The 16,630-nt window shown below is 38.2% G+C and overlaps 1 protein-coding gene across 1 annotated transcript in view; it reads left to right on the top strand.

Moving 5' to 3' along the window:
• CPNE2 (copine 2) overlaps positions 1-14,896 on the top strand; it is a 1,786,656-nt gene extending 1,771,760 nt beyond the window's left edge. Inside the window, exon 18 of the mRNA XM_044081406.1 lies at positions 14,216-14,896. Within this exon, the coding sequence (XP_043937341.1) occupies positions 14,216-14,323 (108 nt within the window). The 3' untranslated portion in view covers positions 14,324-14,896. The remainder of the gene's footprint in view (positions 1-14,215) is intronic.
• Positions 14,897-16,630: the final 1,734 nt, after the last annotated feature.

Genomic DNA, 16,630 nt, shown 5'->3' with positions numbered 1-16,630 from the left:
CTCCTGTAAAGTAAGACATGTATCTTCTCTGTTCCAGTTTTGCTGTTATCTCAGAATGACTGTGTACCATAGTGGAAAGTATATGCATGGCAAGTGTAATTTTTTTTGTAATGTCTGGTATGTGTAGGTTAAAGCGGACAAATTTATTTATTTATTTATTTTACATTTTGATTTTACATTTGTTAACCGGGAGAGTCTGACTGGATACATGTCCATTTTCAGTGGAGGCCCAGGGAGAAAAGCTCCACATGTACAAAAAGATGACAACCGATATTCATTGTTACATTGAAAAATAATGTAAAATTTTAAAAGGTGATTATTTATATACATGGTTACATTGAAGTTTAAGATCATTGTAGGTTTATAGTATGAGGTATGTACAGAAATCATAGCAAAACATTTGAGTATATAGAATGACATGATACCTATATTCATGTCATGAGTGACTACCAGGAGAAGAAAAAGGTGGTTAGTTAAGAAGGGGAGTTATTGGAAATTAGATGTAGAAGGATTAAAACATATCCATAGAAAGGCTAGGATAACAGAATGCTATAGAAGAGCTAAAAACAAGGCATTAGAATGATTAGGATAGGGAGTTAGAAACAAAGCATTATAATGGTAAGTATAGCGAGTTAGTTTAGGTTTAGTTAGTGTTGTTCTAAAGGTTATTGAGAAGTATATATAATCTAGGTGGGTTAGGTTTAGAAAGTTTATTCTTATAGGATAGGGAAGTTGTTTATTGCATAATTCACCTACTAGAGTTGTACATATCTTGGGTTAGTCTGGGTCTACACATGCACATAACCAATGATTGTTTAGGTGATTCTTTAGGGATTTTTTGAATTGGGATAAGGAGGTTATAGTGGTAAGATCTGGGGGGAACGCGTTCCATTTTTTTCCAGCTGAATTGGAGAGTAGTGATTCTCCAGCTGTTGTTAGCTTTGGCAGATTGAACTTGCATTTTGTTGGATGAGTGGAGGGATGGTAGGCTGCATTAGGGGGTGATAATATTTGTCAGAATGGGTGTACTATTAGGTTGGTAGGGGATTTTTATGAATAACTATAAGTTGGTTGTACTGGAGTTGATTGGGTAGCTCTAGCCAGTCTAATGTTTAAAGATTTTGACAGTGATGGGTTCTGTAGGCTGTGCCTGTGGCGAATCTAGCTATATTGTTATAGCAGCTAGATAATTTGTTTAGGTTAGCTTTCCATAGGTTTAGGAAAATGGGTGAGGCATAGAGAAGGGTTGAGAGAAGATGTGTTCTAGCTATGGCTGTTCTGGCAGGTGGGGTTAGGAATGGTTTAATCCTATACAAGGAGCCTAGTTTTTTTGTTAACTGTTTTGATGGTTTTGTTTATATGAGTGTCAATTATAAGGTTATTATTTATTGTTACACCAAGAAGTTTTGTGGATGGTTCTGGAGAGATTACGGTGCCATTGTTGGATGAGATCGTAATATTTGGTGATGTAAATTTATGGGTAGGGGAGAAAAGTAGTAGTTTGGTTTTGTTGGGATTCAATAGGAGATGGTGATTTTTGAACCAGACCTCTACTTTGTTGAAGGTGCTTTGGGATAGGGATTGTAGTTCTGAGGGGGTGGTGGCAGAACAGATAAGGGTAGAGTCATCTGCATACTGAATACAGGTTGCTTCTGGGATGACTTTGGGTAGGTCATTGATGAATATGGAGAAAAGGAGGGGGCCTAATATGGATCCCTGGGGGACACCAAGGGTGATTGGTAGAAGGGGGGATAGATTGTCTTTCCATAATACTGCTTGTTGTCTGCCTGCAAGTAAGAGTGGAACCAGCTGATTACTAGGTTGTTTAGGCTGAATGATTTGTGTGTGTCTAGGAGTAGGTGGTGATTCACCATATCGAATGCTTTGGATAGGTCGAGAAAGAGGGCAGAGGAGAGGATGTTGTGATTACGGTTTTGATTTATTGTGTGAGAGAATGAGAGAAGTGCTGTTGTAGTACTATGGGCAGGTCTGAATCCGTGCTGGCATGGGGCTAGGAGATTGTTCTGGATAAGGTGAGTTAGAATTTGCTTATGAATACATTTTTCCATTAGTTTGGCTAAGGGTGTTAGGCTGGCTATAAGTCTGTAGTTTGAGAGTTCAGTGGAGTTGCCCCCTTTGTGAAGTGGAATAATGTGGGAGATTTTCCAGATGGAGGGGACATATGATTTGTGAATAGTATGATTGATTAAGATGGAGATTGGGTATGCTATTTCATTAGCGGCCTTTTGTAGAAATTCTGCAGGGAGTAAGCCTGCAGCTAGGGTGATGGGTTTCAGTTTTTTAAGTAAGGATTTAATATAGTCTGTGGGGATTGGATCAAATTTGAAGGGAAGTACATTATCAAGAGTGGATGAGGTGGTGTTGGAGGAGTTGGGAGGTAGGTTATTAGCTAGGGACTGAACTGTTTCTGTAAAGAAAGTATTGAAGGCCTCTGCTACACTTTTAGGGGGTAGATGTAAAGGTAGATGAAGGGGTGGGGGTTATGGATTTACCTGGTTGGAGCAGTTTATTGAGGCCTGACCAGAATTTTTGTGGCTGATTTTGGTGCTTTTTTTGTAAGTTAAAATAGTAGGTTTGTTTATCTAGCATGGTGGATTTTTTTGCCTAATTTCTCAATTGTTTGTATCTAATGTGGTCCTGACTGGATTTGGTGGATCTCCAGGAGGTCCATGCTGCGTCCTTAGCAGTTAGCTTTTGTTTAGTACCTTTGGTCAGCCATGGAGCTATTTTGCTTTTGGTTCTGATATTTCTTTTGGGACCATGCCTGTCTAAGATGGCTAGAAATCTGGCATTAAAGTGTGAGACTGCTTCGTCTAGGGGAAGTAGCTTTAGATTGGACCAATTGCATGATTCAAGTTTGGTCTGGAATATAGTGAGGTTAAAGTTTTTTGTGTTTCTAATGGTTTTAAGGGTAATTTGCTGAGGCATGTCATTCCTTTTTCTGATTATGTAGGATAGGAAGTGGTCACTCATGTCCTCAGGTAGGGTTCCTGATTTATATAACTGAGGTTTGTTGTTTATAAGTATCCAATCTAGGGTGTTTTCTTTATTGTTGGGCTTATTAATTCTGGTGGGGGAAGTTATAATTTGGGAGAAGCCATTTAAGTTAATGTGGGTGGTGGGGGAGTTTGATGAACAGGTTTTCCAATTGATATTGAAGTCTCCTAGAATAATAGTTTCTTGGGGGTGGGTAGTGGATAGCCATTGGAGAGTACTTTCTAAGGTTACTATATTGTCACCTGGGGGAATGTAGATACATGCTATGTTGATAGCTTTGTGTTTGTTAAGCTGGACTTTTATTATGAGTGTTTCAGAGGTGCTAGTTGTCAGGCTTTGTGGGATACTAATAGCAGACACTTGTAGAGTGGATTTGTACATGATGGCTACTCCACCACTTTTCCTACCTTGCTGGTCGAGTCTTATTATATTGTAGCTGGGGAGTATTATCTCATTATCAGGGATGGTGGGTTTGAGCCAGGTTTCTGTAAGACATAATGGGTCAGGGGAGTGCATGTCCAGAAGGGCATGTATATAGTGAATCTTATTATTCATACTTCTGATGTTTAGGTGACAAGACTAGTAGTGAATTAGGGGCATTATATGTGCTCTGTAGATCAGAGACAGTGATATTTGTGGAGCTAGTGGAATCAGGTAGGTTTGGGCCTGGGTTAGGGTGGATATCCCCATCTGTTATAAGGGTTGGTTGAGACTTCCTTCCTAGTTTGTGGATTTTTAGTAGGAGTTGGTGATAGTATTTAGTGCTAGGTTTTATGTAGGTAGCTCTTAGGGAATGAAGAGGTGTTGGGGTAGTACAATTAGAGGACAGGTAGGGTTGTAATGGTGTGGGATAGTGGGGGTGGAAGCTAGCAGTGGTACTGGATGTGGGATATTGAAGGCTAGGTAGGCAGTAGTGTTCATAGGAGGTGAGGAGATAAAGTATGACAAGTGGGGGTATGAGGTACCAGATTGGTCCAGGTGTTGGAGATAAGATGGGAGTTAGTGGAGACATTGTGGGGTAAATACTGTTGGTATTAGGCAGTGTGGGTGGGAGGATGCAAGAGAGTGAGGTATGGGGGAGTGGTGGGAAGGGAGTGTGGGGTTGGCATTTAACTGCAGACCATGACACTTCTTAATAATCTGTTTGACCCCACTACTTAGTGAATGTAAAAAGCTTCTCTATAGAAATATAGAGATGTACTGGGAAGTTGTTGACCCTCAGATGATCATGAGATGAAACTCTCCAGCATCATGAGACAACAAGGCAGTCTAAACTTCCTGGTTTGATCATTAGGCACTTAAAGGCTGGTCTGGTCATGATGCAGCTTTTCCAGCTCTCTTATGTGCCTTCTTTTCACTTTCTCTGACAACAACACTCCTCTCCCACATCTGTTCTGTCACACAACAGTAAGACACTGTCCAAAATGTGCTGTCTGTTGATGTTGCCATTTAGAGATGACAGATAAGTCAAATGCCATTGCTTTCTCCCTCTCTGTACCATGTTACCCCCTGCATTTAGCAAGGACAAAGGGTTTGGGAATTAGGTTCTGCTACAGCACAGACATAGCTCCATGCATCATACATACACACACACACACACACACACACACACACACACACACACACACACACACAACCTGTGCAAGTATCTAATGCATGCAGGACAGCAGCAGAATTTGCAGGAACTAGTGGACCCAGAAATGAAGAAAATCAGACTCCCAGCTGCATGGTGAAGATCAGCAGCTTGCAACCTCAATCCACTGAGTTAAACTGGCAGGCGATTCGTAGTTAGAGAAAAAGAATGCAGAAATAACTTCAGCTGATGCAACATATCTTCCCAATACTGTAAAGCTATCAGGCCTGGCAGGCATTCTTACTTACTGCAGCAGAATCCATCATCCTGAAAGAAAAAGGAAGCCATGTCCTGTGTCATAAAATTCCAATGCTATAGTTCTGTTTTTAGGTGTAGACCTATCAGATGTCTGTATTTATAAAGTCTGTCTCAAATGTAGTGGTGTACTATTTACATGTCAAAGACTAAATAGACGTTAATGCGCATGGATGTATACTTTATTATATAGTTTGTACAGATGTATGTTATATATGTAGCCTAAATGCTTCTAAAATATTTACTTTTTTTATACTATTTATTTTAGAAATTATAACAAAAAAGCAGTTCAACATAAGAACTATTTAGAGGTGCTCTCTAATTGGAAATGACCTTCTAACACCTCCACCATTTGTTTTGTTAAAGCAGAAATACCGTTTGTCTTGAAAAATATAAAAATAAGAATGTTCATGCTTCTTCCAAGTTGGGAATACCAGAAAATTGATTATCATAATTAGATTTCTCACCTTCAATCAGAATGAAGAGGTCCTCCCTGTGGTCGCGTGGGTTTCCTCCGGGTACTCCGGTTTCCTCCCACATCCCAAAGACATGCTGTAGGTGGATTGGACACTCTAAATTGGCCCTAGGTGTGAGTGTGTGCATGTGTGTGCCTTCTGTGGAAGGTTGGGTGCCAGGCTGGCAACTCGACACCGTAAAACTCCACTGCCAATCATGAGAGGACAGGTGATCCGCTGTGGCGACCCCTAACCGGGAAAAGCCAAAAGAAGAAGAAGAAGAATCAGAATGAAGAGGTACATAGGTTATCAAGTCAGTAAACAGTATTGGCTCAGTTGTAGAACACTGTATTTGATTTTCAAAACTGTAAACAGTTATTTAGTAGTAGTTACCAAGAGCTTCCAGGGTATTTTGAAAACTGCTTTCTGAACCATTTATACTAGATTTTCTGAGGGCTTTTCTTGAGCGCTCTGTTATGTTGCTTTACATGATAATATTCTGTATTCCAGTCTTAACTCAAAAACTGAATTTGAATAGAATTTGGATTGATTGTATGCCCCCCAGCACTGCCATACATTAGACTTTACCCAGTATCCTTTACTTAATACAATCACCTCCAAGATGGCTGCACCTTGGTTAAAGGCAAATTTTCTAAGTTCCATGCATTCCATTTGAGTGTATTATTGCACTCATGGTTGTTTGCATTCCTGAAAATCATAGCAAATTTACGTTTTCCTTCTTTAATTTTTACTGTGATCCTGTAAAAGATATTTTGTCGAATCTTTGTTCCCTGAATTAAACTACCAGGGACTAGATTCTAGCAGAAATGCAGCAAATGATAAACAAAGCACTATGACTTAACATGAGGGACCTTACATCTCTCTGTACTTCCCATTCTGTGTCTTTAACCATAAACAATGCAGGAAGAATATTGGTCTGTTTTAATGAAAGTTACTTACATTATCACCTCTCTGGGAATTAAGTAATCAAATCAAGATATGTTTTGTCATATTGTGTTTTGAAAGGCTTCTCTTTCCTTTGGGAAGGAGGTGTTAATATTTTTTACAGAATCCTAAAGTCTGTGTATCTTCTACATACTTTTGATGGCCCTAAGTGTAGAATATGGAGCTTCCTAAACATTATTTGATACTCACTACAGTCTTAGACCTTATCACTGTATTCACACAACCCTTATCAAGTATATAAACCATATGACAACATCTGTTGTGTGTAGCAAGTGTCTGGGACCATTGTTCTTCACCGAAGAAATGCTTTCAACTAGGAAAATCCTGATACACTTGTAGAATCAAGAGTCTTTTCTGTGGCATGAGTCCATCTGGTTCTACAACAATCTGAAGGTACATAAGTTGCCGATGGGTTGGATTATGTATTATACCACTGACACCTGAAGTGAATTCCTACAGTCGGCTTTGTGAGTGTACAGGGATGAAAATCAGATTATGTCCCAGGTGGCCTGGGATTGATTATCAGCTCAAGCAGTAAAGGGTGTGGCTCTCTTACCTACTCCTTATACTGTAGTAACAAGGATCCAATTCATGTAAACTAATGCATGCCTTCCTATGTTTTATATATAAGAAGGACAGGCTTTACCTTTAGAAGAAAATGTACTTTTGGTAGACAGTGATCTGTACCATGATTAACTATATCATCATCATCATCATTATAATAATAATTAACTATCTCAGACAGTAAAGATTATTGCCTAATAATTTATTTTATTTATTTTACATTTGTTGACCGGGAAAGTCCGACTGGAGCGAGGTCTATTTACAGTGGAGTCCCGGGGAGAAAAGCTCCACTATTATACTATATGTTCAGTGATAATATATGCAATAATAGATATTATTTACAATACAAGATATTACATGCAAGAAAAACATGATTAAAGTGATTTGTTCAAAACTAATGAAAGGATTACATTGTAACAATACAATCATCAGATACATCACATATGCCAGTATAAACAGACAATATTTTTGCTGAGCAGTTTTGAGTGTGAGCACAGGAAGGCCCTGTATGACAGTTTTGAGGCGAAGTTAGTACTGTAATATAGAAATAGTAAGCAGAATATAGTGTAAGGTAGGAAGTATTTGAGGAGAGCAGGGATGCATTTATGTGATGCAAGGACAGAGCCAGGAATGCTAGAGGTGTGATTTGAGTGATTTTTTGAAGAGTGTGATAGAAGTTGCTGAGGAAATATTCTGGGGGAGGTTATTCCATATCTTTGCTATGGTATGAGCAAAAAGAGCTTTACCTGCAGTGTTGTTGGCTTGAGTTATATGCAGAAGGGTTTTGTTGGATGAGCGGAGTGGACGGTTTGCTGAGTATTGGTTAAGTAGTTGGTTCAGGGCAGGAGTCTTGTGGGGATTCTTTAGGATGTTATAGGTGAGGACAAGTTGGTGGTAACTAATTAAATGAGGAAGTTCTAGCCAATGTAGCTCTTTTAGAGCAATGCAATGATGGCTACGAAAAGCAGAGTTATTGGCGAATTTAGCAATCTTATTGTAACATGACTCTAGTTTGTTCATGTCTGTTTTCCTAATGTGGGTTAGGATTGGAGATGCATACATTAGGGTAGATAGAAGGTGAGTTTGGGCTAGGGTGATTCGTGCTTGGTCTGTTAGGAAGTGTTTGTGTTTATACAGTGTTCCTAATTTTTTATGTACTTTCTTAATGGTTTGAGAGATATGGACATCGAAGTGAAGATCTTTATCTATTTCAATGCCAAGGAGTTTTCTATGGAGGGAGGGGGAAATTGTGGTGCCATTGTTGGAAGTGATAGTGAAAAAAAGGGGGGTGTGGGTTTGTATTTGGTTGGGGTGAATAGTAGTAGTTTTGTCTTGTTGGGGTTAAGAATCAGTTGGATATCAGTAATCCATTTTTCAATGGAGTTGAAGGATTCCTGGGTAAGGTTTTGAAGAGTGGTAAGGGCTGGGGCTGAGCAGATTAAGGTGGAGTCATGAGCATACTGTATGAGTGATGCATACAGTGTGGAGGTGTGTAGTCTGTTGGTGAAAATAGTGAATAGTAATGGACCTAGTATTGAGCCTTGTGGAACGCCTATGGTGGATGATAGTAGAGGTGATAGGGCTCCTTGCCATTTGACTGATTGTTTCCTATCAGAGAGATAGTTTTTGAACCAAGCAGTTGTAGAGGGGGCAAAGGATATTGATGATAGTGTGTCTAGAAGTAGGTTATGTGAGACCATGTCAAATGCCTTAGAGAGATCTAAGAATATGGCAGATACAAAGTTGTTGTTATTCCTGAGTTGGTTAACCTGGTTAGTGAAAGACAGAAGAGCAGTGGTTGTTCTGTGGTTTGGGCGGAAGCCGTGCTGGGTTGAGGAGAGGAGATTATGTGAGGTTAAGAAATGCATCACTTGGGTATGAATACATTTTTCAAGGAGTTTGGACAGAGGGGATAGGATAGCAATGGGGCGGTAGTTTGATAGCTCGTAGGAGTTTCCACCTTTGTGTAGGGGGATAATATGTGATACCTTCCATAGTTGAGGGATGTAAGCTTCTTTGATAATAACTAGTGGTTTTTAAGACAACTGCTCTCTGCTTATAACCAATGCACTGAGATCAGAATACATACATGCCTGCAGTCTTGTTTCAATCTCAGACTCAAAAACTGCTATAAACATGCACTGAAGACCTTTATACTTCCACCAAAAAAGGTACTTGTCAGACTCTATCTGTGTAATCTTCAGGGAGTTAGCAGTGATCTGAGTATATGTACAGGTGACCAATGTGAAATTTCCTGAACACCACTTGCCTGCAGTACAAAACACCAAAGGAGCACAATATCAATCACTGTTTCCCATAGGAAATTACCTTTCCTGCATCAACAATTTTGTTACTAAAAGAAGAGCCATAAAATAATATAGTGCTTGTACTTAACTCCTACTAAACTAGTGACTAGTTCCAGGCAAGTATCTGTTGTTCCTGACTTAATAACTCTCTCTCTGCACTTTATAGTGCAATAACTAAAATTATATATGCTCCAAACACATTTTGGATGACAAGAATAAAGTTAAATGTAATTCCTAATTTTATGCTCACAGTCTGAAATGTGATGGCATGCCATTTCTTTTCAAAATCATCCATTTACATTTACTGACGTTCATTTTCTTTCTAAGGTCATTTGAACAAGCCCAAGAGTTTAACTCAGCAACTGCAATCTAAAGACATTCTGCATTGATAGACTTAGTAATATATGTTAGCTGGTTCAATGTAATTAACACAAGTGACATGGAAGATAGATCTATCACATAAGATATCAGCTACATAAGGATCCAAGATGAACCCTTGTGGTACACCTTGGTTTAATTTAAACAATTCCATGTAATACTCCTTGCCATCAATACATCATTTCCTTTTTCATTAACGCCACAACTCATTTTTTAGTTAATGGCTGATAATCGAAAGAATTTAATGTTTGAAAAGTCAGTGCAAATTATATAACCTGCAAGTTTTCATCCAAGGTACAGATCACATTTCATAGAAAGATGTGTCATAAGTTACAGCTGGGTGCTCTTTCCAATATACATACTGAAACATAAGGACCTACTTTTTATGCTCAGAACTTTAGACAATGCCAAGATAAGCAATAATGTAAAATAAGTTGCTTAATAATGTAAAATAAGTTGCTTAATAATGTAAAATAAATTGCCTAAATCCTTACCAATTAACTCAGACAGATGATTATGGTCTAGAAAATGAAAGAATGTGTTCAGAAATATTTAGCACACTAAACAAACCGAAAAAAAAACCATGCTGATAATGTTCAGTGACAAATCATTACCTTCATTTAGTATGACTTACCAACTAAAATTCTTTGAAAAATGTAATATAATTCAAATCTGATGGAATAAAACTACATGCACATGGAGTATTACCGCCTTTTAAAATTTATATACTTATAGCATTTTCTAAAATTTGAGTATATTATTTACTATGCTAAAATTATATAAAATTCATTATGGATTTAATATTTGTATTTCACTTATTTAAACAAAAAGCCAAAGTATTTGATCAGCACAAAGATGCTTACTTAAATAACCCTGCAAGAATTTAAAATGTTTTGTTTTGTTGAGGATGACACAAGGAAAGATTGAGAAATACTGCGAGCTGTCGTGTCAGGTAAATCATATAACCAGTTTGTGAGCTTCAGATAGGCTTTTACGATACTGCACAACAGCTTATATGTAATTTGGCCTGGACAGTGACAGATATGTGAGTGCAGCTTTCTACATAAAGGTGACTCAAAGGTCACCTTATTGTACACCAGATCATATCAGGCTGGTATTACTGCCACTTCTCTGATGATAAGGATGACTATCCTTACTTACAGCCTGAGTTTAACACTGGTAAACCTGTTCACAATAATCTGTACTTGTAATGTTAACAAGTATGTTTAGGTAGTCAAGCAAAATGCCACAGAGGGACCCATGGCAACTCTTTACAGTATTACAGAATTGCTAAAAATGTGTTTTAAACATTTACACGTGTGTCTGTGTGTGTTTGTGTGTGTGTGTGTGGGGGGGGTATTCTTACTTACATTAAAACTCCACAAGCTGATATTGAAATGGTTGACAAAAAAAATCAATGACACTCTACACATGCTCTTAGACATAACCTTGGAATATACAAATAAGAAACAAATTAAAAAAAATGATTTTGCATTGCATCCCCACACCTCCTACTAACTAAATATACCAACTTTAAGATCACACAATACAAGGGAAAGGACACATACCTCATATCTGGTATTGAAGCAATCTCATACAAATACCATCAGCCTTCTTGTCAACCAAATTAAGCAGCAAAAATATGTTGACTTCCTAACTCAACCAATTTATGGGCTCTTGGGCTCTCACACAGGCACAGACACATGCACGCACACACACACACACACACACACACACACACACACACACACACACACACACACATACACGCACACACATACACTCACACACACAGAGACAGACAGATAGATTAGATAGATAGATAGATAGATAGATAGATAGATAGATAGATAGATAGATAGATAGATAGATAGACAGATAGGTGTAGATATACATATGCACACAATGCCATCAATACTAAAGTCATGTGCAGAGCTATTGACATTCATACAGCATTGCTGAGAAGGTATACATAGATGTGATGATGCACTGTCATTGGCTGCATGCCTACCTGTAACCTAAATATACATTTGTGGTGCATAACATAGCACTGTACAGACATCATCTCTAGACAACATGAAGTTGAGATGCAGATATGACCGATGCAGAGCATTACTCAATCAGGCATCTCTCTGAACAGCATCCTGTACTACAGACCAGGAGTCAGTACTCCAGTGGGAATGTCATGCACACACTCTGCCAACTTTTCACACAATGCAGTTCACTCTGTAGAACAAATGTATTTCCAGTTATGCAGGTTGCTATATTTGTAGGAATTGTGAAGTAAAAATGAATTTATTTCAAGACAGTTAACACCTTTCTCTAACTAGAACATATACTCTGAAAATGCAAACAACCACACAGTGCAAACTAAAGAACCAAAATAAAAAAACATCATACCAGATGCTACATAGGACTGTAAAAACAAGTTTAATTTCCAAGTTTAGGCACTTTCATTCCTTTCAAACAGGAACTTCATCAGAAACAACGAAACAACTGTTCCGTTCATTTAAAAAACCTTAAAGGCACGAAACCTATTCCATTGAAAGGGATAGTTAACCAGAAAAGGTAACTATTTAAAATGTCATGAATAAGTGCAAAAACACAATCCAACCCCAAAAACAAAAAATAAGAAAAAAATAAATTAAAAATAAAAAATAAGAAAAAAATAAATTAAAAATAAAAAATAAGAACATAATGCAATAAACAATTAATATGAATTCATATTGATAACAGTAATCATATTTATAACTTACTAAGTCAGAATTTTAAATTTAATATTTAATATTTAATAAAATTTGTTAACTTATCCAATGCACCTAAAATCCTGTTCAAAGATCATAAATATAATGTCATATAAAAATGATGTAGTAAGAGTTTACTGTGGTAAGATCGATCCAGATTCCGTTGAATGATGGAATCACTGACCCATGTCCGTGAAAGTGACAATGTCAACGTTTGACATTGTTGAAAGACATCTCGACTTCGACCTCAGAATGGGCTTTAACATGAGTCGAGATGGGGGTGAGATTTGTACTTCGATAATGTCGGGTTCGACATTGTCGCTCTTCGGCCTCCGGACTTCGTTACAGTGGATTCAACGGAAGTCAGATCGACCTTACCATAGTTGTTTGTCTTTCGGCTTTTTCCTGGTAAGGGGTCACCACAGTGGAACTCCAGTCCGCTAATGATTGGCAGTAGATTTTTATGAAAAGCCGAGGTGCCAGCTCGACGCCCCACCTTCAACGAAGGCACATCCATTTACACACGCATGTCTTTCGAACACTACCCAACTGCGGGGAGGACATGCAGACTCCACACAGAAGGCACATCCAAGCCAAGCCGAGAATCGAATGGGAGAACCTCTTGCTGTGAGGTAACAATGCTACCACTGTACCACCACAGATTGTTATTGATCTTACCATAGTAAACTGTATTAAGACCTACTAAATTTCATATTTTGGCAGTGCTTAAACTTGGAAATTAAACTTGTTTTTACAGTCAATTGACATCTGGTACTGCGTTTTTTTTTTATTTTGGCTCTTTAGAACTGATACTCAGATATGTTGCAGACAACAAGAGCTTTCATTCAGTTGGATTTTTTCTGTTATTCATTGCACATGTAGACAGCGATAGTGTAATGTTTTAAGCACATAGTGATATGCTGCCTGCCCTGCTGATGTAGTACTGTAGTCAAAAAGCAGTGCTGTGCTTTGCCAGTGTATCATAGTCCTTTCTACTGTGTTACACTGTACTTGGATGCCGTCAATGGGATTCAGTCTCTGAATCATGCAGATGACATACTTTTGATCTCCTTCTGACTTCTGAGTCTTACCATGGAGTATTAAACAAGATTATTTTTTTTTTGTAAGTTATATCTGAAGTTGGAAAATGTGAGTGAATTTGTAGCTATGTCCAAATCTTCCATTTCAATAGTCTTTGCTAAATGAATCCAAAGACCATCCATTTGTCCTGACAGAATTTGCAAAAATATACAGTTATTATTGTGTGTGCGTGTGTGTGTGTGTGTGTGTGTGTGTGTGTGTGTGTGTGTGTGTGTGTGTGTGTGTGTGTGTTTGCGGTTTATTTTCTTTCCTTATAAGTCAAACCCTCTACTATTTCATCACTACTTTTTTCACACTTTAATCTTTTTTCCTTGTAGGACAATTTTGAGAAGATTCTTCTAACACAGAATGTGATATTTTGTGCCTTTTAAGTATTGTATAATTCTTGTTTTAATATTTTGTTTAATATACCCGATGTGTTAGTAATTCTTGTTTCTAATTTTTATTGGAACTTTTCTCCCCAGGCCCCTTCTGAAATGGAGTCTTTTGTCCACCCAGTAGGACTGTCATGGTCAACAAATGCAATTTTTCAAATGAAGTCATTTTATTCTAATTTTCAATAATTTAATGTACCCCCTAATTTTGTGGTTACAGTTTGTTGCACATCTGTATAAATCGTGTCCTGTCTCTTCTTTTTAATATAGATTTTACCTGCATACATTTAACATCCAGGTTTGCTATATTTATTAAGAGGATATAAAGATATGCACAGTATATAACAATACTAAAAAAGGAAGCTCATATTGTTCTGATGTGTAATTTTTACGTGTGTGTTTGTTTCGCTCCTCCTTTTAGGTGCCTAAAGAAACACTGGCCAAAGCAGTTCTGGCGGAACTTCCCCAACAAGTCGTTCAGTATTTCAAGCAGCACAATCTGCAGCCCATCAACTCAGAGCGCTCATAGCACCGTCCCACTGCCACCATCTCTTCTGTCTGTGCTGCATGTCACCATCGTTTACAAAACGCATGTCTTACTTTTGTTGGGCCATATGTGACTGTTTTTCTTAATCGCAATATTATTCCATCAGTTCAAAGGGAAGACTTCATCATTTTGTTCATGTGTAATAAAGCAACACTCAATTCCTCTGAGAAGAAGCTACTTTGAAGTATTGAATGTACCTTTGTATTATTATGTAACTACAATTTTTAAAACAAATGACAGGTCTAAAAAGGCAAGTTAAAATATCTTGAAAGGAAATGTCTCTACTGTCTTGTAAATGTGTGATAAGCTGTACTTTCTGTCAAGTTTGGGTAGAAATTTTATACTGTTTACATGTTATATATTTGTAAAACTCAGGATATATGCCAATTAAACCATCTTTAACATAATAATGTGGGACTATTTTTTTTTTCTGTTTAATCAAATGAAAATTATTATTTTAAACATGCCATACCTTATGCTACTGTGTAGTTTGCTATATGTATACATTTTGAGCCTGGGCTTTCAAATATTAAACAGGGGAGGTAATGCAAACAATCTTAGACTCTTGCTGCCTTTCAAATAATTTATAATTTCCAGTCTACATGGTTGTAATCTATTGGTTCTCTGTGAAGATATCATGAAGAAATCAACACACCTTTCCAGGCACAGGCATGGCAACTTGCAGTGTTTAGGTTACAGTGTTGTCATACAACTGCCAAACATATTGATTTTCTATCTGTGGGTAAGTATTTAGCTAGAATAGAACCCACTGGTGATACATCACTAATTTTGAGGGAGATGGTGATGTTACACATTCAAAGTGATTCACATGATACTTGAATACCCACTATTTTGGTCTAATACAACTGGATAAGCTAATCTCTGATATTACAACACTATAGATAAGATAGTCTGTGGTATAGCATAATGCTTTCTGCCTCCCCAGAAACACACTGAGCAGACTGTTATGCCTATCATATACCCTTTCAGTTAATGTCCCCCACCAAGCAGTCTTTAAGGTACTGCCCTTAAATTCCCACCATAATACTACCACAGGGCTCTACCATTTGCAGTTACAGTGTGCCCATTCTAGATTATTATTTTGTACCCTTCTTTCAAGGATGTTACCACAGTTCCAGCCAAATGTTACTTTTGGAGATAATAATGTGCTCAAGTAACACTCAAGTTCTTTCCCTTTTCTTCAAACTAATTATGTATCATAGGTTCATAGGCTCATAGGTGTGTACTAGGCTAATGGCCCTGGAGCCTTTACAAGTCTAGCCCATAGAAGTGCCCTGACATCATGCCACCTGACCTTAGTTCTCAATGCCTCTATTAAGTAGACCCACTGGAGTGATCCCCGGGGTGAACTTTCTATTACCCATCCACTAATCAAGATTTCTCTTGAAGAGGGACAGTGTGGTGCTCTGCTTGACATGTATGGGAAGTCTATTCCAGAGCATGGGCAGTCTCTGGGTGAGGAGCCTGTCCTCCCAGCATGTTCTGTTGATTGTGGTAATGAGGTTGAGGTCTCTGGAGCATGTGGTGTGGAGGGATTGGGATTTCTTTAGTTGTAGCATTTCTAACAGAGCTGGGTCAGAGATGGCTTTCTAAGTCAAGCAGAGATTGCCTCTAAGTCGGCTATATGAGACAGAGAATGGCTGGAGTCTTTTGAGTCTGTCCATGTAGGACATGTGTTTAATGCCTAGGATCCTCTTCTTGAGGTACATCTGCAGCCTCTCCAGCTGTTGCAGGTGTCTAGTGAGGTACATGCCAAATGGGGCATTATACTCGATGATTGGTCTAATAAGGGACGAGTAGAAAGAGACAATAACCTCTTTCTTCCTGGATGCAAAACCCTTGGTAATGAGATGTACCACGTAGAAGGACTTTCTGACCACAGTGGCAATGTGGTGGTTGAAGGAGAGGTTGCTGTCAACCTGTGTCCCCAGATCTCTTATAATGTCTTCAGGGTTCAGTGGGCCCCCATCAATGTGGTAATTAGTATGAATTGTGTTTTTACCAAAGGGGATGACGATGCATTTTTTGGCATTAAACTTAAGGCCATGGTTTCGACACCAGTCACTGGTCTCTGTGAGATCTTTCTGTAGTGCTATTCTTTAGTCAGAATAAATTTTATAACCCTTTTCCTACAAAGTTAAGATGCTGAACATTTACAAAAAAATTGGAAAATGGCATTCAACTCCTCTAAGCTATCCTTCCACAAAGCTGTCTGCATTGTATCTGCTCAATCACTACTTATCCCACCACATCTGAATTATTCCTCTA

This window comes from Protopterus annectens, chromosome 8.part0 (genome assembly GCF_019279795.1).
Source record: "Protopterus annectens isolate FY-2018-M chromosome 8.part0, PAN1.0, whole genome shotgun sequence".
Taxonomy (NCBI): domain Eukaryota; kingdom Metazoa; phylum Chordata; order Ceratodontiformes; family Protopteridae; genus Protopterus; species Protopterus annectens.
Note: the sequence above shows the minus strand (reverse complement) of the source record. Positions and strands in the feature narration are given on the sequence as shown.